This window comes from Nipponia nippon, unplaced genomic scaffold (assembly GCF_047370975.1).
Source record: "Nipponia nippon isolate SJK-2023a ecotype South Korea unplaced genomic scaffold, ASM4737097v1 scaffold_42, whole genome shotgun sequence".
Taxonomy (NCBI): Eukaryota; Metazoa; Chordata; class Aves; order Pelecaniformes; family Threskiornithidae; genus Nipponia; species Nipponia nippon.
Window position 1 is genome coordinate 1,337,689 of NW_028262361.1, and position 24,269 is coordinate 1,361,957.

General features: G+C 49.8%; 1 protein-coding gene across 12 annotated transcripts in view; it reads left to right on the forward strand.

The window, feature by feature from the left end:
- BRD4 (bromodomain containing 4) overlaps positions 1-24,269 on the forward strand; it is an 82,502-nt gene that overhangs the window by 2,854 nt on the left and 55,379 nt on the right. For 6 of the 12 annotated variants that reach the window (XM_087778112.1, XM_087778109.1, XM_087778117.1 and 3 more), the window contains exon 2: positions 18,009-18,102. Coding sequence is in view for 3 of the 12 variants with exons in the window: in XM_087778107.1 (XP_087634233.1) it covers positions 12,776-12,812; positions 18,009-18,102 (131 nt within the window). In the remaining 9 variants the exon portion in view is untranslated. Of the gene's footprint in view, positions 1-12,633; positions 12,813-18,008; positions 18,103-24,269 lie in introns of those variants that run through there. The other 6 variants (XM_087778113.1, XM_087778111.1, XM_087778108.1 and 3 more) reach the window with 4 other exon arrangements.

The window sequence follows — 24,269 nt, forward strand, 5'->3', positions numbered from 1 at the left end:
TGCGGCGTTATCTGATGATACCGAGCGTGACTTCGGTGGAGGTGACCAGCGAAATCGCCTCTGGCAGCGAAGCCGTTGCCGGTGTAAATCCCGTTTCCGTTTTAAGAGGAAACGGGAATTGTGCTTCGGTCGGAGACCGGCGCAGGTAGGAATCGATCTCGCCCCGGCCAACGACCTGCTGGTCGCTCCCGTGCTTTTAATTACTTATTATTAAGTTATTTTCTGTCTTCCACACTTGGGTCGAGGGGAGCTGTAATCGAGCGTAGGTAATCAAACGCCCCTCGTTACCATTTCTTGATATTTCGGAACGATTTCTTCAAAGTAAAATTTATAGCCTGGTAATTATCTGCTGGCAAAAAGCGCTTGGACCGAGTTCAGGAATGTAAACCATTTATTTGCAGGAAGATATTCTACCTTAACCCTCCGCGAAATTGCGAGTGCTCCGCCGAGAAGGAACCCAGGTACAGCTCCGCCGGCCGAAACGGGGTGATAATCCGTGGGATTTGAGGTGGCGTTAACAAATAACGTCGGCGTTCCCTGGATCTGGGGGTGAACGGGGAGGATAAAGGCGCACGCTTTGCCGTTTGTCGCGATGGGTGGTGTTGCGGGAAATAATTATTTCCTCCTCGTTAAGGCAGCGGGCTCGTGGCGAGCGTTGCCTTCCTAAATATAGAAGGGGCACAAGAATAGGCCGGCATCTCGTTTTGGGAGATAGCGGCGGGGGGATGGCCGTAACCCAACCACGTCTGCTCGGGGTGGGTTTACGAAGCCTAAATCCCCCCGGAAAGCGGCGGACGAGGGATGTTAACGTGCGCAAGGAGGGAAAAACAACCCGAAGAGGGGTTTTGTGTCGCCTCCGGGCTCCTCGCGCGCCGTCCGCGTTGAATTCTAGGGTGAATCGCGTCTCGGCTTCGGCCGAAGCGGCCAGCGGGGAGGAAACCCGTCCCCAGCACCGCGGGAGGAAGGGTTTGAGTCCAGGTTTTAATCTGGTTTTGGGGTTTTCTTGCTGCGAAAAGGAGGAAAACGAAGTCTCCGTAAGCTTGCGAGGGAATTGGTAGAGGGTTTTTGGGGTGTAATTGAATATTAGGTATTTTAAAGCTCTCTAACGTCTAAATCCGAAAGCTTTTTGGGGAAATATTGGCAGTGTTACTGGGTGGGTTGTGGTTTTGTTTTTTTTTTTTTGGGGTGAGGATTAGTGTGATTCAAAGAGCGGATGTGAAAGGGGAAGCTGCCCGGCGGAGCCAGGGAATCCCAACGCAGGGAGCTCGCGTGTCGCGGCCGGATCCGCCTTCCTCTCCGGGATAAATTCCCCTGGCTGCCTCGAGCCAATTCCTTTTGGTTATTTCAAAGCAGAATAGCGAAATAACTTTCCTTAGCCAGGATTAAGAAGACCCGGTTGTATACAAGCCGCGAAGGAGTCACCATCTTCCTCTAAAACTTCCAGAACGGAGCTACGGATAATTCACAGTGATGGGAAAAGGACTGGGATTCTCCTGTACCGACACACAAATTGATTGACGCCGTATCGGATCATCGGATCAGCGATGCGGAAGGGTGAAGGGTTTATCGCCGTCGCTCGTGCTGCCGAAGCTCCCGTCGAGCGAGCTGGGACGTTTTGGGGTTGGTTGGCGATAAAAACCCCGGGGTTTAGTTGCGAGTGAGCTCTCTGCAACCTCTTCTGAGTTATTTAATAAAAAGAGCGGTTTGATATTCATTAAATATCAGTTCGGAGAAAATACCCAAAGGTCGTTTTGGGTCGAGAGCGCAAGTTAAATTCCAGTGCGGGCGTTTTCCGCTCCGATTTCTCCGAGTGGCAACACCGTTGGGAACTTGGGTGGCGTTCGGGGAAGGTGTCAAAAAACCAGCGTCGTGTTTCTCTCCGCTTCGACGACCGAAAGGATTAAGAGCGTTTTCGGTGTGTTACAAACTTGCGGTGGCTTAATTCACGTCTCCTGCTTTACGGTGGACTCCTCCACGTGGGAAAAGCTCCGTCGGGACGCGGTGTTTTCCATACGGATCTGGATATCGCTTGGAGCGTGAAGGGAAAGGTGTCAGGATGGGGGAAGGATGCGGAATACCTCAAAGTGAGACTGAAATTCCCAGCTGGGAACTGGGAAGGACGACCCAAACCGCAGAGCCCCAAAACTCTTCCTTTTAGGCGCGTTTTGTCCCTTTTTCCTGCTATTTTTGAGCTTCTCCTGCAGGAACTTCATGCTGTGCCTTGCCTTCATCTGAAACCGGAGGAAAATCGTGAGGTTTTATCCAAAATTATTGAGATCAAAGTGTTTGGGAAGCGGTGGCCTGCGTTTGAGGAGCAAAACTTGCCTCCCGGGGCTTTCTGATCCCTGTTTTAATGGGAGGAAGCCGCTTTTTTACCATTCCTAGTATTTTTGTGGGGGGAATTTTGTGCCTTCGCGGCTGCGTCGCCGCTCGTTAACTGCGAGCGGGAGGAAAGTTCCTAATTATAACTTTTCCAAAAGGCTCGGGACCATCCTGCCCTGAGTCTCGCTCCGAGGCGACGGCGAAGCCCGAAGGAGGAGGGAGATGGCACGGATCCAGAGAAACACAAAACAACCTTAAAAAAAAAAAATAAAAAAATAAAACCCAACCAAAAACAGGAACTGTTTGGTAGCGACGAGGACTTGGGCAAACATCCTGAAACCAGAAACGCCGTAAGCGATGGCCCAGAAATGGGAAATCGCGGATCGGTCTGAAATTTGAGGGATTTAACGTTGGTTTCTTGCCTTCTGAAGAAATATTCCCGATTTAGGAAAGGGAGGGAGCCGAGGGCGTGTGGGTTTTGTGGCCTTTGTTAGTCAGGGCTTAGCCCAAATGCTGATTTTCCTCCAATTAAGTTGTTGTTATAACATATTTCAAGCCTAATTCGGCTTTGCAGGCTTCTAACACAGCTCAGGAGCGTTCCTGTAATGACAATATCAAACCCGCAAGGTCAAAAAATTCACGTTTTTAGGACAAAATACCCCAAAACCCGGTGTCCCGTGGAAAGCAAAGGGGTCTCGGAGCCTGCAAAGCAAACGTGGTCCGCGCCGGGCAGTCGAGCGAAATAAGAATTTCCTGGGACAGGTCTGTGTTCCCCGATTGCAAATGATTTCGCTTTTTTCCGTAATATTTTAACTGTGTATGGTGCGAGGTCCTTGCGGGTTTCCCCGTGGTAAATCAGCTAAAACCGGAGATTTCGGCAAATTGCTGAAAACTGGAGTTTGGGGTGGTTTTTCCTCCCGGATCTAGAGGTGGCTGGCACGTAGCGCCTCTCGGGGGTTATAAAAATATCTATAAATCAGGCAGAATTAACGATTAACAAAAGGGTAATTGAAAAATGTTGGGTTTTAGCCCGAGCGGACTGATGGGAACTCGCCGTGCGACTTCTGGGGGAGTTGTCGGAGCAAAACCGCGTCCACCCAACTTAAAACGGGGTTTATTTGAGTTGTAAAGCCTAAAGTTGGGCTTTAGTGGGGTGGGCGCTCGTTAGCGCTGAGGCTTAGCGAGCTGCGAGGGGGTCAGACGGGCCCGGAGCGGCGCTAACGAAGCGGTTTGCGTTTTTATTTGAATGGGCGCTGAGTTAAATTAAAACTTGAGATTTCTAGGTCAGGTTTTTGCCTTACTTACAGGACGAGCGGCGCGCTTAAAAAATCTGAATAATGTTAAATGAATACACGCGTAATTAAGCAATTATATGTTTAAACAAACCTGGGCACTTCAGCAATTAAATAGTCTTTTACAGTATCGTGTCAGCTTAATTTAATTATTGTCTGCCAGCAAGTTGGCTTTAATAACTCAGATACGAAAGAAAAACAAGCTTGGAAACGTAAATTATGTCATACCTGCTAATTAAAATAACGTTTCAAACTTATTTGAGCTTTTCTGAGTTGATTTATCCCGGAGCTTCACGGCGCGCTTGGAGCGATCAGCCAGCAGGGTTAGAGATTATTTAAAGAATAATGCTTGAATTTATAATAAATGAATTATAGGAAACGAAGGGCAATAAATGAACTATTTAACGAGCCGTAATCTCACAGACCGTCGAAAGATTTGCGATTCTGCTGTTGGTTTTTCCCCCATCAGCAGCAGCCGCTTCTCCAGAGGCGAATCCTTGCGGTAAAAATTAACGGTAACGAGAGCAGAGAATTAGGAAGGCAGGATGCTAGGGGGAAAAAAATGGAATATTTGAGGTGCTTTTGCAGCTTCTTTTCTACGCCGTGAGCGAAAGGATCCGATGTTTGGCTCAGGAATGTGCAGTTTGATTTATTTTTTAATAAAACCTGTGTTTCTAGAGCCGCTCAGCCCGCAGATGTTGGCGCTGGGGTATATTCCCACCCCAAGACTCGACGGAGCTCCGTAGGGAAGGAATTTGCAGGTAACCAGAGCCCCGCGCCGCTGCCGCCGCTGAGCTGCAGTCTCCCGGGGAAGTTTTGGGTTGAAAAGAAGCGGAAACGGTGCGGAGCAAGCATCGCTTTTTATCCTTTTGCTGGAGTGGCGAGCGCAGCTCGGTTCATCTTCAGAGAGATCCCAACTTTAGGTAAGATCAGTTGAACCCTGACGATATTTAATTTTAGTGAAATACAGGCGCTCTCACCCCAGGGTGGGTTTCTCCCTGCTGCGCAGCAAATCCCCGCCTCGCGATAACGAACGTTATCGTCCGAGTTATGGGATCGTTCCTCCCCTGGACCGAGCTGGGCTGCGGGAACTCGGATACCCACGGGCGTTTCCTGGGCCGAAGCATCTCCTCTATGCTCTGGGCTTTCCCGGCGGCGACGTCCTGTTCTCCCTCCTGCCCAAACCCACTTGCGCAGCCACGCGGGGAAACGTATTTTTATTTTTTACCCCGCGCTGAGGGGTGGTTTTGGGCTGGGAGAGGAGCGGGGCAGCCGGGCGGCACCGCAGCCGGATGAATAACCCCGTCTTTTTTTTTCCAACAAGCAAGAAAAAGGTTGTTTTCACCTCATTTTGGGTTTATGCAATTCGCCTCTGTAAAAAAAGTTGATGCTCGGGACGCGTCGGCTGCGTAGAAGCGCGGGGAATCCGTCTGCGTGCGGTAGGAGTCGCGGTTTACGGTGCGGATCCTCGGTTGATGGTTACAGGTCAACTTTTGAACCCTTCTCCTTCCTTCTCCTCAGCTACACCCCAAAACCCTTTTGCCGTCTGGTTGCGTTGCTGGTCGCGGGCTCCGTCACGCCAGAAAAAGCAGCTTTAGTGGCCCCAAAACTTCTCAAAATAAGCGCGTGTTTGGGTTTTTTTATTCCTTTCTCCGTAAGTTCCGTTGCTGGAAGGTCTTCCTGGCCGCTGCGGATCCAGCAGGGAGGCGATCCGACGGGCACGGCTCCTCTCCCGCGCTCTGGTCTCACCTCCTTTGGGCTTGGCTCAAGTGGAGGTTTTGGGAGCCAGCCTTGGCTTAACCCTGCGGCCGCTCGTCCTGCGGGAAGGACTCGGCACGGAGACCTCTTCCCCAGGACTATCCTCAAGGCAAAATTCCTTTTTTGCCCGGAATGTTTCTGTTGCGCCCATCGTCTCTTGAGTTGTACTTTCAATTTGCAAAACCCGAGGGAAGAATTCAGCATTTACATCGTTTAAATTCAACGCAGGGACAAAAACTCAGCCAGGCCGGGTTGGCGCGCTCAGATTTTTATTTTTCATCGCGTTTTGGGTTGCGTAGCTCCTTTTTTTTTTTTTCTTCTGCATTTTTACAGCGAACGCGCGGCGCGGCAAGTTAAAACGTTGAGCAGGATGAAGAAAGCCACGTTCCTGAAGCACTTGAGACAGTTCTTAATCACCCGGTCGGCCTTTTTATGCTAATTTGACGCGCCAAAGAGGTATTAGAGGGAGAGGAATAACCCTTAAAAAAATAATATCCTTGGGGCAGGAAGTTTTTTCTCGGCTGAGTGGCAGTGACCGAAACCCTGGGAATCGAGAGCGGCGCCGGGCCGGCTCTACTCAACTGATTTGCTCCTGAAACTTTAAGCCCAGCTTAAAGCTCCACGGTGCAAAGTCCCGTTTACTCCGCGCCTACGCCCCTTACTTGCCTAAGACCGGCGCGATGGGCAATCAGACCCATGGCGTTGTCTTTTAATTAATACGCGAGTGGCGATGGATCAAATTGACGATAGTCAACAATGAAAATTGTGTTGGGCTGCAGGCTTTCTAAAAACCGGTACTAAATAGCTGTTACGAGACTGTCCTCGTAGGCCTGAGCTCAGTGCGCCTCTTTTTTATTTTCCTAAACTACCTGAAAACGGTCATTCTTCATCTTTTACCTGTGAACTCTTTGTTTTGGAAGCCGGTAATTTGAAAGGAGCGTAATTTATAGGAGCTTTGGGATTTTTGGCTGGCGGGTCTCGACTGTCATTACAAAAACCATACAAAACTTCAAATTACTTTGTAAAAAACTTTACTGGTTCCTTTTTTTTAACGAGCTCGGCGCCGAGTAGCTTGCGGATGGGTCAGGAAATCTCTTCCAAAGCAGGGATGCTGTTAGGGAAATCCTTTGCCGGGCTGGTTTATCCGGTTATCCGACGGCTCCGGGGAAAGGCAGCTGCGGAGGCAGGGTGAGCTCGGGTCCCGCGGAGCCGAACCTTGGAGGGTTATGATGAAACACGCAGCAATTCCGCTCCGAAAACATCCCAGCGGAGACGTCAGCCTTGTAGCAAGGCTACAAATTAAATTAGTCTCCTTATAAAAGCTCTTTTCCCTCCTCTTCCTCCTGACAAAAAGCCTTAAAAGCATCGTATTTTGTACGTAAAACCTTGATTTCTGGAAGAATCGACATTTTAGGTTTAATTTTAAAGTTCCTTTTGCGGAGTTGCTGATTCGGGTTGAAAAGGGTCGCGTTTAAAATCAAACGGTGAGCTCGCGTCTCGCTGCTTCTCACGGGAAATCAGCACCCGAGAGGTGGAACGAGCAATTCCTCGAGATGTGGAGACGGTGCCGTAACGGGGAGGAGGCTCCCGAACCCCAACGTGCCGCTCGTGTTCAATTTAAAACCAGTTTCTGCCTCAAAAGCAGGAATTGGCGCTGCTCCTGGTATCTCCTTAGGGAATTACGTGCGTGTACAGGGGCTGCGGCGGAGCAGGGATCGAGGTTTGTGCTCAGATTCGCTCGAAGTAGCTTTTTTTTGGGAGGTGAAACCGTAATCAATCCGATGAAGAGAGCCCCGCCGCGGTTTTGGGGGGCGCCGGCTGTCTCAAGCGAGGTTTTCCCCGACTCCTCTGGGCTTGATGGGCCTGAATGACTCAGGTGCTAATTTTCCACTTACAGAAAATGGGAAGAAATCGATTTAAATCCCTTTACCTTTAAAACCCCTGACCTAATTAATCCTTTGGGTCCCGATGCTCACAGATCTCCCCTAAATCTCATCCCCTCCTAAGGGAGAGGGGGGAAAAAATAAGTGCAGAGCGAGCTGGTGGTGATTTTCTTCAATTTAGCACAAGGAATATTCACCGATGCCGTGGTTAAAGGTTTCGGCGCCAGAGGCGGGTTCTTTGCCAGCACAAAAATCCCCCTCAGTGTAAAATTATCATCTCGGGTTGTATTAGATTTGCTTTTATAAAGTGTTTTTAATCCCTGCCTGGTAGATATTTCCCCGTTTGCAAGATTTGGGTGATAAAACACTCGTATTTGTCTACTGGAATAACGGCGGCAGGAACATCCCGGTAGCAAGACCTCGGTGCTAAATAGATTTTTATTTTTACGGTCCAGGCAGCAAAGCTGCGTCTTTCTTAGGTTGCCGAGCGTAGGCAAAGTCGATTCTCGGAGTCCAGAGTTTAATTCCGACGGGGGGGAGGACGGGATTAGAGTGCAAATCGCTGGTCCAAAGGTTATTCGAGATGTTTGTGGGTGGTTTTTTTTTTTTTTTTTTCGAATTTATAGGTAGGTTTCCAGCCCGCCGGCGCGTGCGCCGACCTCGGCTGTAAAACCCAAGCATCGGGAGCCGGGGCGTGCTCGATTCTCGGCCTCTTGCTCTGGTTTAGGGAGCTCAGGAAGAATTCGGGGATGGGTAAAAGCGGGATGAACGCTAAAAATAAGGTTTGAGCTTCGCTGCTGGCTCCAGACTAAACATCACCGTTATTTTTGATGTATTTAAAGAGACGATTCCCAACTTGATGCCGCTCCTAAGCCCCCGGCGTGATCCTTTCCTACCGAATCGGGGTGTAATTCGTTAATTTGGGCACGATCCGGTTCCCTCCGGGGGGAAGAGCAAAGGGGAACGGTACGGTGCCACTCTGCGGGACAGAGTTTGATCTCTTTGCTTTTTATTTTCTGCTTTTGAACGCCGCCTCTCCCCGCGGAGTCACTGGATAAAGAGCGAAAAGGGGAAAAAATAAGATTTATTATCCTATTGCTAGCGAAACGGAACATCTGAACTGGGGAATGAGGCATCTCTGAGCAGAAAGACGAGGGAGCAGGGTCCGATTGTAGAATAAAGGTAGGGAAAAGCCTTTTACTGCTTCTCCTTGCCTGCGTTTAGGGCTGGACGCTGTCCTGGATAGAAGAATTCCCCGTAAAAACCAGGTCAGGTTGCAAGAAAAACAAGATTGCGGCTCGTTCCTGCCGTTGAGTCGGAGACGACGTATTTACAGATGAGCCTGACCTTGCGCCTGTTGACGGATGTTTGTTTGCAGAGCTGCCGATCCGCTCTTCTAGGCCGAGGGGAAAATTCCAACTCTTTGCGGAGCCCGAGGAGTAAAAAGGGGAATTTTTGGAGCGCTTGGGTGTCCTCTGACCCCCCCTTTTAAGGTGCGGGCGGCTGAGAGGGAGGTAGCGCTACCAGGCAGGGTGTCTGGAGCAGCTTTTGGGGGATATCTTCTTTTTTTTTAGCGCCGTGCAGCTCCGTAAGGGTTAGTAAAACTGGTCTTTGCTTAACAGATACTACTCTTAACAGGACCCAGAATGACTTGTAGGTCTTAGGTGTGATCTAAAGTCCTCTTCTGAGCCTAGCAGCTTTGCTTTTAACTGGTTTCACTACCCTACTGGTTTTAATACATTTTTTTCCTATGTCTCAGGACAGATTTAACTCCTTAAGGGCACTGCAGTTTTCACATTTGAAAAACGCTTTTGTTTTGCCTCCTCTTTTTTTTTTTTTTTTTTAGTGGCTATTTTTGGTCTGACCTTGGCTTCTCCTTTCTTACCTCAGCTTCCAGTTAGGTTTCTCCGGGAAAGGCGGCTATTCGGGAGCCCCGTGTTCTCGCGGACTATTGATAGCACCTGAAAAACGCGATGCCGAGCCGTTGCGGGCTCTCGGTATCTACAGCCGCGGGCTGAAGAGGAATGTGCGCGCAGCTAGAGCTTACGGGGCAAAGCAAGGCTGAGTTTTGAAAGGTTTGGAGCCCAAAATGTCCTTCTAAAAAAGCCTGGCCTAAAGGTGCGATTATTTTAGACTCGGCATTTCAACGTAGGATTGTAATCCTTATGGTCAGCCTGGCTTTTTTGGAAGGAAATTGTCCTTTAGGTGTTCATTTTGAGCCTGGTTATTGATAAAATACGCGGAGGCATCCTTCAAGAGCTTAGGTTTAACTCTTTTTCTCTTAAAACTAAGCTTAAGGAGGTTGATAAGCCCTCCGTGGCTTAACAATTTATCAAGAGACTTAAGGTAGGAAGGCAGACGGCGTTCCCGAGCGTGTTTTGGAAGCGTGGAGGATGGATTTGCGAAGGGTCGCTCTTTCTTTTTCACCGGCGATGGGATGGTAGATGTTTGATGCGCTCCCGCCTGGCCGCTCCACGTTAAGAAATCGCTTTACGACCCCCAAAACTACCTCGATATTCCATCCCGGAGTATTCCCGGTGTTCGTTCGGGCGGTCAGAAGATCAGGCTGCTCCGCGGACGGGGTGACCGCGGTCGAACCCAGACCTGCAGGAGCTGAGCTTGAGATCTCGGGGAGGTTTCTGATGTTCTTCCGCGCAGTTAACGGGAGCTCGGGGCTTATGCGAGTTGCCTGACCTCACCTACGAGCTAATTTAGGCTGAAATGAGTAATTTACGCCCTGGTAAGGATTAGCAGGAACATCCTGATGCCGAGTAATCTCCCCGCAAATCGGAGCGTACCCAGGAGAACGCGTCCTTCCCCGCCTCGCCGGGGAAAGCTTATTTTATTGTCGGCGACGGAGTGATTTACTGAGTGGCTCGTTAGCCTGACGACTTTCTAAAAATCCCTATTTAATTAGCCAGGAGCTCGGAGCTCTCTTGCAGCCCCAGCTCTCCTCAAACAGCACCCTCGTGCTCGGGGCACGCTGACCCCGAAGCCGATCACCGGGTTTTCTTCGCCGCCGAGTCGTTCCTTCCCGTTTTAATTGAAGTGGGAGTAGAAACGCACTCTCCATGTTGCGTCGCCCGACTTGTCCGAGCCTTAGTCACGCTACCGGCACCGTGGCCTCTTGTCTTCCCGCCTGGATAAACGTTGAGGTTGGTTTCGATTGGTCTGGCTATAACCTCTTGAATTCGTTTTTACGTGGTTTATAAAACGTGGTGGCTTCATACGCTCAGCTCTGCGAATCGTCGGTGCCGAATTCTCGATTAACGGAGTTAAAATTGGCTTTTCTGGCTGCAGCCGCGCGCTAAAGATAACTTCTGGTGGTGGCTGAGCGCGCCGAGGGTGGGGAGGGAGAGAAAGTCCCGCTCCGCTAACGGCTCCGTATCAGGCTTGTTCTAATAACAAAACCAGCAGCTGCTAATACTTTGTAAACTTGTGATTTTTCAGGTCTTTCAAGGCTGTCTCTGCAATTCAGAGAACGGAAAGGGCTAATTTCTGGCGTCGGTTAGCCTGTGAGTCTCTTGACCAGACAGAAATTTGACTACAAAACCACCTCTCTGCTTTTTTGACACGCTACTTTTGAGTATTTGCATCTGGTTTTCCTTTCGCACCTTGGTTTTAGCTTCTTAATCCTTGAAAGAAAAGAGTTGACACGGCAGTGGGATCGTTTCCGACTCCGAGCCCTGGGTCCAGAACACGTTTCCGAGGCGCGGCGTGACTGTACGCCGGATAAAATACTCGTTTGGGGAAAGCGTGAAGTGGCCGAGTTGCTTTCGAATTGCTTTGTCTGCTCGTTCGTCGGAAATGTCCTGAGCTGTATTTGTGATTTCCACTCCGTGGTCGAGCTTTGAAGCTCCGACTCCGATTGCTTGAGGCCCTGGATTGATCTTAGATAAACTTTGCTGGTTTTTGAGCTCTTCGGTAGCCGCGATATTAAAACAAATTCGAGGCTAAGGGTGATTGGAGGGAGCTGGGCTCTGATTTGGGTTGGGAGAGGCCAATTTTGGGGGCACAAACCCTTTTCAGATACAAACTGCTTAATTCTCAAGGCAAAAACCTCGTCGACCTGCAGCTCGTGGCCAGGAAACGCCCCGCAACGTTCTCCCATCCCCGCGGCTTTAATCCCGCTTTGAACCTGCGGATCTCCGTAGCTGGATACTCCGCTTCTCCGACCGCTAATTAAAGGATTTGAGGCTAAATTGGTCTTGTTGGAAAACTCTTTCCAGGCTACGGAGCGCTAATACGCGCTTGCAGCGCGTAAGCTGGTCGATGACCTGGATTTAATCGCGTACCTGGCACGTTGAAACAGTTTACTCGCTGTTAAATCTACGTTATGAATTTTAAATTCTGCTTCTGCCGGATGGGATGGGGTGAAGTTTGTTCCGTTCGTCTCAAGAATGAGAAATTTCATCTTTTCTGCAAAAATTTCAAGTATCTGTACGTAACTCGCTGGAAAAGTGGGGAAAATGTGATATTAGGGCTAGGTAATGTGCTGATTCAAATGGGAATTTACCTGTAGGGTATAGAGGAAATCACAGAGTACTAAAAGCAGGAGAAATTTAAGCAAAATACTTTCTGAAAAATGTATTTTATGTTATGTTTCCCACTTATTTTAAACCAAATTCTTGGCTGCATGTGTTGGATTTGCCTTGTGTGGCGTATCAGATATCTATATTTGCCCAACGTGGACTAAAGTACTTATTATTTCACCTATAACGAGCTACGACGTTGCCTATATGACCAAAAATGTTGATTTTTTTGGGGGGGTAGGTTCTGCCAGGTTTCACAACGGTTTTAACTTCACCCCTGACTCCGGTTGTGGGATAGCGCTCATCCGTGTCCTCCCCTCCCTTAAACATCAGAAATCCTCCGCTCGGAGAAGCAAACCAGTTTGACGAGCGACCAACCTGCTCCCGTTTCTCCTCCTTTCCTGTTGGTTTTGTTAAAAAGAGCTGATTTTTCTGTAGATTTTCTTGCTTTAAAATCAGAGCAACTCTTGCAGGGGTATTAAGGTTCTCCTGCCGTAGAAAATGGCGGATTTTACCCCAAAATAAAAAGGCTGCGTGGTATTTGGGGCTGCCACTGGAGCATTACGTTGAATGCAACTGTGGTTTTGGCAGCTGTTTGTTGTTACGCAGGTCTGAGTATCCTAGAACAGGGATTATAGGCCCGATTTGGTGCACGTTCGCTCCTGTTTAGGCTCCATCCAGGCACGGATTTATTTAAAGGCTTAAAAATTGTTTAGTGCTGGCGTCTGACGAAGGTCTGGGAACGCAGGAGGAGTCTGAGATGAGGGTAAAGAGGAGGAAGACCTTGCCCGGTATCCAAAACACCGGTAACTCCCGATTTTATTTTATTATCCTCTGTTTTACTAGCTTTTCCTAGGAAAAGCCTTATCCTTGGCTTCAGCCCAGGCTGCCGTTGGCAAGCAATATCCAACGTACAGACTCGGACTTTGGATCATCAAAAGAACGTCCCTGGGGTCGCGTCTGGGTCTGCGGCCGCCCTTGGCTTTGGATGCTGATGTGGAAATTCAGAAATCCGGGAGAATCAGGTACCGAAAGCGCTTGGTTTTTTATTTCTCTGACCGCAAAACAGCGTGAGAGCGAGCGGCCTGGACTGCGACAGCGATGTTTTGAGTTAAATCCTCGCCGTTTCCTTCTACATCGCTTCTCGTTCGGTGTTTACGGGTTTGTGAACGCAAACGGAGAGATAAGGCCGCTTTCGGGTTGCGCAATCGGATGGCGCCCGCGTACGCTTGTATCTTTATCGGCGCGGTGGCTGTTTACGGTACAGAACAGCGTGGTTGTGGAGTTAAAAAAAGGAGCAAAGAGAGGTATATTGAGCAAAATTGGGTTTTATTTTCCCTGAAAGCAACTCTTCTCGTTCAATCAGCGTCCGGGAGCGATTCAGCAGCAACTCTGTGAACAAACCGTCTCGTACCGAAGCTTTCGGATTCAATTCCTGGATCAAATTCAATATTTTCCTTTCCTTTGTTTGCGGTGTTGGGAAGGGCTCTTGGACCAAAGGTCGCTCGGGCGCCGCTTCTCAGTCGAGCGTCGAACTCGGGGCATTGTTAGAGGAGCGCTAAAGTCGAAAGAAATTGTGCTTGGAATAGAAACCACGAGTATTAAGGGGGGGGAAAAGTCTCCGTGCGAGAAGTTGGGAAGCATTAATTAATAGAAAAATCTGGTTTGGAAGTGTCTGAGCCTACGGGGCGAGGCTCGTTAGGTGGATGAGTTAATTCGGATCCGGAGGGCTGAGATATCCCAACGCCGAGTCGCGGGAGATAAAACGTCTGGCTGCAAGCTGAGAAAACCTATAGAAGAGGTACGTACGTACGTATGGAACTGAAATTCAGCTTCCCGCTGCGTTACGGCAGAGCTGCGCGGGCTGTCGTGGCTCTTAAAAAATCAGACGGCACTTGCCGGAAGAAATCGGTGGCCACCGGACTCCGTGGCGCTTCCTGGCGCCGTTTTCGGTACCCGCACAAATCTTTGGACCCAAGACGACCTCGGAATTTGTTTTGTGGTGATGACCACGAATGGAGATGCGCGTTTTCTTGGACGCGTGTGCTGACTGTTCTCCCTTTCGGGCTTGTTTTGGGTGGGTTTTCCCCACCCGATTTGCTGGGAAATTGAGGTTTTAATGCTGATTTATACAAGCTTTGAAATGCTAGCAGGGGATCTTGGTGGTAGAGCATCGCTTCTGTGTTAGAGGTGACTCAAGGTGAGGAAAATCCAACCGCCACACGTGGAAAATATCGAGTCTTGTGACCGTTTTCAACTAAATTGTCTTTTTGTCCCGGAGCTAGATGAATCCCACAGAGCGCAGCCTTCATTTGCTTCAACAGCCTTCGTGGAGATAAGATTCCCCAGACAAAAATAAGTGGGTTTTGGCAAGATAACCGCTCTCGGCGTCGATGATTTTTTTTTTTTTTTGGCGAGCGTGGAGTCTGGTGGCCTTGTGCATCGAGCCGGAGCTGATCTGTCCCGCGGAGGGGAGACGTTGAAGCCTGGGCTGTCTCTTGGTGGTGACCTCCTCTCAGCTGATGATCGCTCGGCCTCTTAAATGGAGAAGAGACTCAAAGTGGAGAGGTAAAGAACGGTCTCCAGGCTGGACGCAGTGCGCTAGCTGGAAGACGACATCTTTTTGAGGGTCTCCTGCTTTTCTTCAAGCCTTTTTGGTGACACGATGAGAAGTTCAGGACACTCCAGAAGTGAAGACAGAGCGTAGAAACCTCGACGTGAGGATTCTTCTGAGGTTAACCCAAACCTGAGAGGTTTGGGGGGCCGTGGAGCTTGGAGAGCTGTCCCAGAATGGACGTCGGAGGTGGAGACATCGGTGGGAGAGACCCAAGACCTTGCCTGCTCTGCAGATCCAAGGCGAGCCTTGGCGAGACCTCAGTCTGCCTTTTTGCCACCGTATTTATCACCTTGGAGTAGCTGCAAAGGTTTTTTGCTTTCCTACGAGAGTTTGAAGCTCCTCTCTGGGCCGGGTGAGCGCTGTCTCGCCTTCTCCCAGGCGTTTTTCCTCATTAAGAGAACATAAATGGGATCTCGATGGATTTCTAGGAGCGAAATCATCTTGAAATGGGAGCTTCCAGGTGAGGAGAAGCACTTAAATGATTTCTAGGGCCAATATTAGCAGGTTCCTCGTTAGCAAGCGTGCGGCTGGAAAATTTGGGGGAATATTAAGGGTGAATTTCAGTGGAAAATGCAAGAACGCTTCAGTAAAATGATTTTGTTGAGTAAAGCTGGGCCACTGGGAAGATTAAGGTTAATCAGGTTATGCTTATGTACTTGCTTTGAGTATAAAATCTCGTGTATGTTGGTCGATTGTGGAGGTGACTAAATACGATGGGATTTTTCTGGTGTCGAAGAGCACCGGGAATGGCCGTAACTCGTTTGCCACGCGTCGTTAGTCTTCGCTCTCGCGGAAAGTAGAGGTCCGCAGCGTGCGGTTGGTTTTGTTGGGCGAGAAAAACGGCACTTGAAACCCCGGGATGCTGCAGAATGGGTGTTCTTCTCCTTAAAAATGCCAAGTTTTGTGATTTTTAATACCCAAATGCCTCTTTCTGAAGAGCAGGCGACCAGGGTGTTTGTACGATACCTTGGCTTTCGCTAATTCGGTATGAAAAAGTCAGGATCTGATGGGAAAAGTGAATTTGTAGGAAAACTCTGGAATTTAACAACACTGCGATTACAAATGCCAGCCTTTTTGAGTTAAAACCCGCTTTTTTCAAGCAAAGTACCTGCTAAATCCTAATTTTGCCTCTGACTTTCCAGGTAAATCGGAGTAAATATATTCCAGCTGTTCTCCCAAGCTTTGCAATTAAGGGATAATTCGTTATAAGGTGATTATTCCAGCTTTAAGACAAACATTTTCACAACGTAACCCTATTTCCAGATACTACGTGAATTGTTTGCTGGTATTGCAGTGTTTGTTTCCCTTTCTTTAGGGAAAAAATCCTTCTTTTCCCTCTTTCTGGGTTTTTTATGACATCCCTTACGCCCCGTACTCGTCAAGTCTTGACTTAAATTCACGCGTTAATCAGGGTTGAAACGTTTCCCCCCCCGAGTTAGCGCGATTGCCAGCCTCTAACTGATCCCTGCTCCTTCAGATTTATCCTGATGGGGGGGGGGGAAGCAAAAATGGCTGACATAAACTTTGTAAATCACTGATTTTTACTTTGGTTTTGTAGTTGCAAACCTTACTAGGAGAGGAACAAGCCTGAAAACTTCAGTTACTGGTGCCGCAGCGGTCAAATCGCGTTGATTTTTTGAAGAAGACTGAAAGTATTGATTTATTTAGTTCAATATTTATTTATTTCAATACTATGGGAGTGGTTTTGTAGGAAACTGGTGAATTCTGCTGCTGAAGGAAGAGTCGCTCTTCGGAGTTATTCCTTCCCCCCCCCCCCCCCCCCCCCAAGGAAATTTAAAAGCCCCTGAACACGCAGAAGGTAAATTATATTCTTTAAAAATATATATTTTAAGCAAATGGCCTCTTCCTCCAAGCTTCTGAGGTTGATCTTCGGGAACCAGAGATGAAAACAAGTCCTTTCTTCATCTGTTTGAGGCTGTGGCTTTCACTAGGTGGAAAAAAAAATAGTATTTGCGAGAGGAAAAAAAAACCACCCGTATTTGAGATTTCATCTGGTTTGTGTTATCAGATAAGTGTGGTTAGTGATATAATTGTAATTTGTGGTATTCGTGGAGCAGGTCTGTTAATGGAGATACTTGTGAAACAGCAATGCGAACGGAATTAGGGATTTTATTTTTTTTTTTAAAGGTTTATAATCACTAAAAAGAACCAGAAGTGGCCGGAAGGGACCACGAGTTGTGTCAGCAGACGTAGGTAGGCAGAAACACGCGCCGCCGCTGGGCGTTTCACGCTTTGGGTGGATTTACCTCCTGCGGGGAGCTGCTGGGTCGTCTCCGAGCGAGCAGAAATGGCGGTGCGAGTATTTAACGAGCTCGTTTAGCCTGGGCGCAGCGTTTGGTTCGTCTTTTCTCCTTCGAGCTGCCTCGCTGTCCGCCTTCCCCCGGGGTGGACTTTGTTAGGAAGCCGAACCGGTAGCAAACTGTGAGTAAAGAGTGAGTCTGGCACTCGTGTGATCAGCTGAACCTCTGAAAAACCAGCGCTAAAACGTCAATTAAAACCTGGCGGTAATTGCGGTGTGGCGAAGCCTTGAGCGACCTGGCTGAGCTTCGGAAGTCAGTCCTGCTGCGAGCAGGAGACCTCCAGACATCAGTTTCAACCTTCGGCGTTTCTCGCCCACGGGCGGGTGAGTCTTGCTTTCCTTTAGCTAAATTTTCCACGCCCGCTTGCTAGGGCTAAGCCTAAAGTTAGTCGGAGCTGTTAAGCCGGTCCTTCTTTGGCCTCTTGGCTTTTGTATGCGTTACTATGTGCTGAATTCCTTTTCCGGGGGGGAAGAAGCGTTGCGTCTCCCGTATCCTTTATGGTCTGTCCTACCCCTCAAAATGAAATTAAAGACTTTCTTGAAATCGTTTCGTTTATTTATTGGCTCTAATATACGGCGAGCTGGCTCCGGAGGCGTGGTGGGTACTTCACGAGCGCAAGCGATGGTGAAGAGGCGTTGGTTGTGGTTACGGTCGTCTTCCTAGAGATCGCCTTCGCAGCAGGAGCTTAAATCTCGCGTTTGAAGCTTTTTTTTAGGTAATTTCTGTGAAAAGACAAGAGCGTGAGCTGGTGCTGGTCTTGCGTTGGGGCTGCCGACGGGTTCAAAACCTCTCGTAAGCTGCTAAGCCAGGCTTTGAGATGCCTAAAGCTGGGCAGCGGTCCCAGGCGTTGGGTTAAACCCAGGTATTGGAACCGGCTCAAAGGACTTTCTGGGCTGGAAAGACCTTTTTGAGTAATCTGCAGGTTGTTTTTTCTTGTTTGGGGAAAGCTTAACACAAGGGAACGGAGTTGTGCTTATTGGAGCTCTCAAAAAGAGATTTATTGGGTTGGCTAGCTCAAATTAAATCATTTTTCTCAGTATATTTAAATTCCAAAGCGCGCAGGCTTTGGATGATGGTCTGGACCGTTGGCTTGGATCCCTTCACCCAGCCGCATCTGCGTGGCGATGCTTTCCATCATCAAGGGTTCCTGGTTTTCCGCCTCATGCGTATCGTTACCGACAAATAAAACCAGGAATCTGGAGAGGAAAAAGGCAGAGGATAAAAGCTAGCGATGTTTTTTTTGCCTGTAATTCTGAATTAACCCGCTTTTCTTTTCCTTACAGATCTTTCTTTCAATAGTAGCTTCAAAAATGAAGGTCAGAGGATTCAGCTGGTGAAGAACCACCAAACACCTCGAAGGGTCAACTCCGATTTCAGGTAATTATCCGGAATTTTACTCCTGTGCCGATAAGCGCGTGATTTACGGGGTGCAGCTTATTTTGGGGGAGCGATGTCTCTTTTGGGGGTGTCACCGGAGGGAAGGTGACGTAAAGCAGGACTGCAGGATTTAATTACAGCCGGGGATGAGCCGCGCTCGTTGCCTTCTCGCGTCCTTTGGATTGAGTAAACCTCGTACGAGCCGCAGCGAATGCGTCCCTGGATTTGCCGGATTTATCGATAGGCGTTTGCCGGCGCGAGTGAGTAGAGACGGGGTTACGTGAACCTTCAGCTTCGTTAAGGCTGGATCAAACTTGATTGTCCTGATACTATGTTAGATGCCGAATTTAAATCCGCTTTACCCAGGGAGCTGATTCCAGCAGGGAAAATAAGAGGCAGGAACAGCGGAGAGCTGAGGTGAGAGCGCGAGGTCAGGGAGAAGCTTCACACACGTGAAATAATTCAGTTTTCTGTATTTCTCTGGTATTTAAGGGTATCAGACCCAAGGTTTTTTTGCTCCCCTTGACGTACGTGTGTAGCTATATCTCCCGTACCCCTTGGCCAACGCTTTGAGCGAGTCCCGGTGGTCTCCCACGGCTGCCACCGAGTCCGAATTTGGCCACTTTCTGCTCGGTTGGGTGTTTTTGGGAGCCTGCTTCCAGCTCAGGAAAATAGGACGCAAATGTGATGGGTTTTGGTGCCTTTACCCAGCATTTGCTCTTTTAAACGTGTTTTGTTTCTGGTAGTTTGCCCTAAAAGGCTTGGTAATAAATGGGGAAAATCACCGCAAATACACAACTACTGGTTTTTCATGGTTTCGGCTTTAAAAGTGTTCGGTTGGCTTTGTGACATCTGAATATTTTGGCAAGATTGGAGATTTATTATCTCCAATAATAATAATAATTTCCAAGGTGTGTATGGCTACAGACTTAGCCCAGACACGATGAGCCATCAGCTTTCTGCAGTCTCGGGTGGGATTTTAAATACCCGGCTGCTCTAGGAATGCCTTGACCTTGGAGGGTTTTCTGTTAGTGGACAGCAAGAAGCAAAATTGGAGGGGGAAAAAAACCCTTCATCTTTCCAGGAACAGAGCAGCTCTCACAAGTATTAGGCTGGAGTAGAGAGCGGGCATCGAATCTTTTTTGTTCTCAAACTGCAAGGGTGGAAATAGCCTCACGCTGGGGTCGTGCCTATAGGATGCTTCAGTCTGGCACGATAGTTGAAAACCGATAGTAGAACGGGTTAAAAAACCATCATTTTTCTGACTTGGAACAGATAAACTTCTCTGCCACAACTTTTCCGAGTTGTGTAGTCGCCTACACCCAGGTTCTGCCGTCTTCTCTGTCCAGCGGGTGCTCTGGGGATTGGTGGAATTGAGTTTGGGATAACGATGGTGGGTGCCGCTGTCTTGAAATAGATGTTTGGAGGAAGGCTCAGACTTGTCTTAACTACGAAGATAACTGGCAGCCAACTAGTTTGGACTTCACTCACGCAGCGGCTACGGTGAGATGCGCCGATGTGCAAATCCGTAGCCTTTGGCACCGTCCGTCTGCCGTAACGGGAGCCGGTGGCAGTTTGGGATGCGCCGGAAGGTGAGGATGTGGTGCCAAGCTTGGACGGCGTCGTAGAGCGGTGGTGGGACCTTAAGTCCGCGCCTCTAGATCTTGGGCTGGGGGAGAGAGGACCCGTCGCTTGGTGGTGCCGGGGCCGTCACCGTTGATCCCAGTGGATAGGGTTGTGGTGGGTTGGCCTTGGCTGGATGCCGGGTGCCCACCCAGCCGCTCCATCGCTCCCCTCCTCAACCGGGCGGGGTGGGAGAAGAAATACGAGGAAGGGCTCGTGGGTCGAGCTGAGGACAGGGAGATCACTCGGCAATCGCCGTCACGGGCAAAACAGACTTGACTTGGGGAAATTAATTTGATTTATTGCCAATCGAAGGTCAGAGAAGGATAATGAGGAATAAAACCAAGTTTGAAAACCCCTTCCCCCCACCCCTCCCTTCTTCCCGGGCTCAGCTTCACTCCCGATTTCCCCACCTCCTCCCCGCCAGCGGCACAGGGGGACGGGGCACGGGGGTTGCGGTCAGTTCATCGCACGCTGTCTCTGCTGCTCCTTCCTCCTCAGAGGGAGGACTCCTCACGCTCCTCCAGCATGGGTCTCCCACGGGGTCACGAGTCCTGCCAGCAAACCTGCTCCAGCGCGGGCTTTTCTCCATGAGGTCACGGCTTCCTTCAGGCACGTCCACGTGCTCTCATGGGGTCCTCCACGAGCTTGCAGGGTGGACATCCTCTCCACCACGGACCTCCATGGGCTTGCAGGGTGGACATCTGCTCCACCATGAACATCCATGGGCTTGCAGGGTGGACATCTGCTGCACTGTGGTCTTCATCGCAGGCTGTGGGGTGGACAACCTGCTCTGCTGTCTTCACCATGGGCTGCGGGGTGGGCGTATTGCTCCACTGTGGACCTCCACAGGCTGCAGGGGGACAACCAGCTCCACCGTGGTCCTCACCACGGGCTGCATGGACGTCCGCTCCACTGTGGACCTCCACAGGCTGTGGGGTGGGCATCTGCTCCACCATGGACATCCATGGGCTGCAGGGGGACAACCTGCTCCACCGTGGTCTTCACCACAGGCTGCAGGGGGACAACCTGCTCCACCGTGGTCTTCACCACAGGCTGCAGGGTGGACACCCACTCCACCGTGGACCTCCACAGGCTGCAGGGTGGACATCTGCACCGTGGTCTTCACCACAGGCTGCAGGGTGGATGTCTGCTCCGCCGTGGACCTCGCAGGTGAGGACACGGTGTCGAGCTTACAGGAGGTTGGGCAGGCAACAGCCTTGGACGGCGTCGTAGAGCGGTGGTGGGACCTAAATTCACCTCCAGATCTCGGACAGGGGACCTGTCCCTCAGTGGTGCCGGGGACATCTCCATTGATCCCGCTGGATGGGGACAGTTCAGGGTTAAGGCAGCGGCTCTTCATCCCTTAAGTCTAGCTTAACATTTGGTAGACATCACCCTTCACAGATGTTTTTTTGGGTGCTGGGATCATTTATTTTTTCAGCAGAAATGGATCTCGCCCAGAGTTATCTTGGAAACTGCCCGTGGGTGCCAAGAGGATCTGTCGGAGTCGTAAACTCAAATATATAACTGCTGAGGCGGGGGAGAAAGCCGAGAAAATATTCACCGAGACTTAAAAACTGCCTTAAAACCGGGAGGCTGAACCAAACGCCAGCTACTTTTAAGTTTCAAATTTATGTACCGGCTTACGCACCCGTCGTCCTCGAACATCTGCGGTAAAATGATGCGTAAAACCCTGACGCTGCGTAAAACCGAATGTCTCCTGCTGCTTAATAAGTCCAGCCTAACTTTGCGCTCAGTAGTTTTGTAATAATATCGTAAGGGAGTCGTCAGTAAGAGTTGATTACTCTGCGCTCTTCGAAATGCGGCGAAATCTTTACGGCGTAGATGGGTTTTGTTCGCTGTTAAGCAGGTGGGGGATGCACAAAACCGCGCGGGTCTGCGGCTGTTTAAGGTATAAAACTGCTCAGATTCCACTTCGACGCTGTCTTTTTGCCTTTGAGGCGTGGAAAAATGAGCCTAGAAATAGCTGCTCCCCCCAAAAAACAGCGGGGACAATGAAATAACCTTAAATAAAGATGGTTTTTCTTGCGTAGACATCCTAAAAAGCAGAGGGAAACCCCATGGTTTCGGGCACGGGAATAAATAAAACTCTCCTGGCGTGCGAAACCCGCTGGATTTAGGGCGCAGAGCGGACCCAAGTGATCGCAGAATTCAACATCTGTCCCCGAACGCATCCCGCGGGACGCAATAAGGAGCCGGGAAGCGCCGGGATAACGCCCGCACAGCTGGAGGCGCGGGTGGCTGCGGAGGTCGGCGTCCCCCTCGGCACGGGAGCGAGGATTTCGGGATGCCGCCAGCGGCGCGAGGCTTGGACGGGATCCAGGCGACGCCGTCTGGCCGGTGCCACGGACGCCCGCGCTCCCCGGCTGCCGGAATCGGTCAGATGGAAGAGTAAATCCCCTTTGCGCTTCCCCAGGCACGGATTGCGTCGTTAAAACGGAGTGGTGAACACGAATTAACGGCGAGCGGGTTTTTTTTGAGAGCCGAGGCGCCATCGAAGCACGAAGGGTTACGACAGCTACCAAAAAATCCCCCGTGAGCCGCCGAGGGAGGATTTCACCGTCCCCTTTCTGCAGGGAAGGGTTAAAAACTAAAGTGGAAATCAAAATGCCGAGAGCGCAGAGGTGGGGAGCGACACCGTGGGCGTAAGGGTTGCAAATTCTCTTCCTTTGGATGTCAAGAAATTCATTTACGGCAGCGGCGAAGTAATTTCTGCGTTGGTCAGGTAGGAATAAAGAACGAAAATAAAGTCCGAAGCTGAGGGTCGCTCGACCGGACCGAGGGAGTTTCTGTAGGAGCCTGGTCGAGCTCGAGCCTTCGACCTTGGATTTGACGGGGCGAAACGTCCCGTTTCTCGCAGAAATCGCCGCCGAAGGGCGACGGCGTCGAGGGCTGCAGGGACGCTGCCTCCCCTGCGCCTCGGGGAAGGGCTCGCGGGAGGCTCAACCTTCCAATCGCCGGTGAGATTTCGGGATATTTTAGTTTTTAAATGGTCTGCATCCCGTCTTGGGATTTTTGTCCCGTTTCCTTAAGGAGTTTCAAGAAGAAAGGGCGAGGGGAAGGAGAGCTGGAGCGGTTTGGCCAGGAGAGCAAAGTGGGAGGAGGGGGGGGAAAAAAAAAAAGGTAGAGTTTAAGGCAAGAGTAAAGTTTCCGTATTTATTAACGGATATTTAAATAACAGCACCGATTTCTACACCTTAATACGCAAAGGGAGATACTGAGGTGGGATTTCCCCTCTCTCCTTTTATACGCCGACGTTTGCGCCACTTGGGGCGTCTCTTTTTCAGATGATTTCGCCCCAAAAAACCCCAACCCCGCTAAATGTGGGTGTCTGATTTAGGGTGAGTGCTTCCCCTCGTCCTGGCTCGGGTCTGCGACGGGGTTTGGATGGGAGACGCTATCCCGCGGATTCCACGAATCCGTTGCAACATCCAGCACCTTTTAACGGCACCGGGAACATTTCCGAAGCGCTTGGTCTTGTGTTGCAGGTACCCTGGAAGAAAAAAAATTATATATTGCTGTATAAGCCCGGTAGCCAAAGCCTGAAATATTCAATGAATACAGCATCAATCTGCTCCGACAGCTTCGATACTCAGAAAAATTCACATTTTGTATCCCGCTGCACGCTGTCCCGCGGAGTCTTGCCGAAGTGCCGAGCGCGAGCCGGCATCTCGCAAAAAAAAAAAAAAAAAAAGGATCCTCTCCAACACCCCCGCGGCTTTATTTCCCCCCCAAAATAACGGCAGCGACGAGGGAGAGGGAGCAAACGGCGGGTAAGGCGTTATCCTCGCTCTCCATCGCCGTCTCCGCCTGAGCGCCGTGGAATAAAGTCAAACTCTGCACCCTCCTCCTTTGGATTTTTTCCGATCCGTTCCTAAATTATGTTAATAATGATGGATGGGAACGAGTTTCCCGTTGAGTCGCTAATTAATCAGAGGTATTTTGGAGGGTGCGTTCTCGCACGCGGCAGCGTGTCGGTGGTTTCTGCTGACTTGGGGTGCCAGCAAAACTGAGCCTGGAGAGAAAACGGTTGGAAACCCGGATTATGGGAACAGCCGCCACCTCGTCGTCCCCATTTCACGCTTAAAATGATGCTCCCGGCCGTTAGCGGAGTCGAGAGGATCTCAACGATCTCTTTTTATCTTCTCTTTTAATAAAAATGTAACCACCTTTTCCAAAAATAATGATAAACCCAGCTTGCACGTTCTTTCCCCTGCAGGCAGCGTGGGATTTTTTTATTTTTTAATAGATCAGTGGCTTGGGAAAAACGCTCGTTTTGTATTTTCCTCCTTGGAAAATCTCTTGGATCTTGTCTTATTCCTCTTCTTACCTCAGTTTCCCTCCTCCGTCTGCAGGGCTTTTACTTTGCAGCCATCCGAGGGCTCTATTTTTCCTTTATCCGATTAAAAACCGAGTGTTTTTCAGTGCAGACACACCGCCGCCGCCTTAATTTCCGACTAATTAATCCCCGCTGCTTGTGCGTAGATACATCGATAGCGAAAATCCTTTCCCGCTTTGGG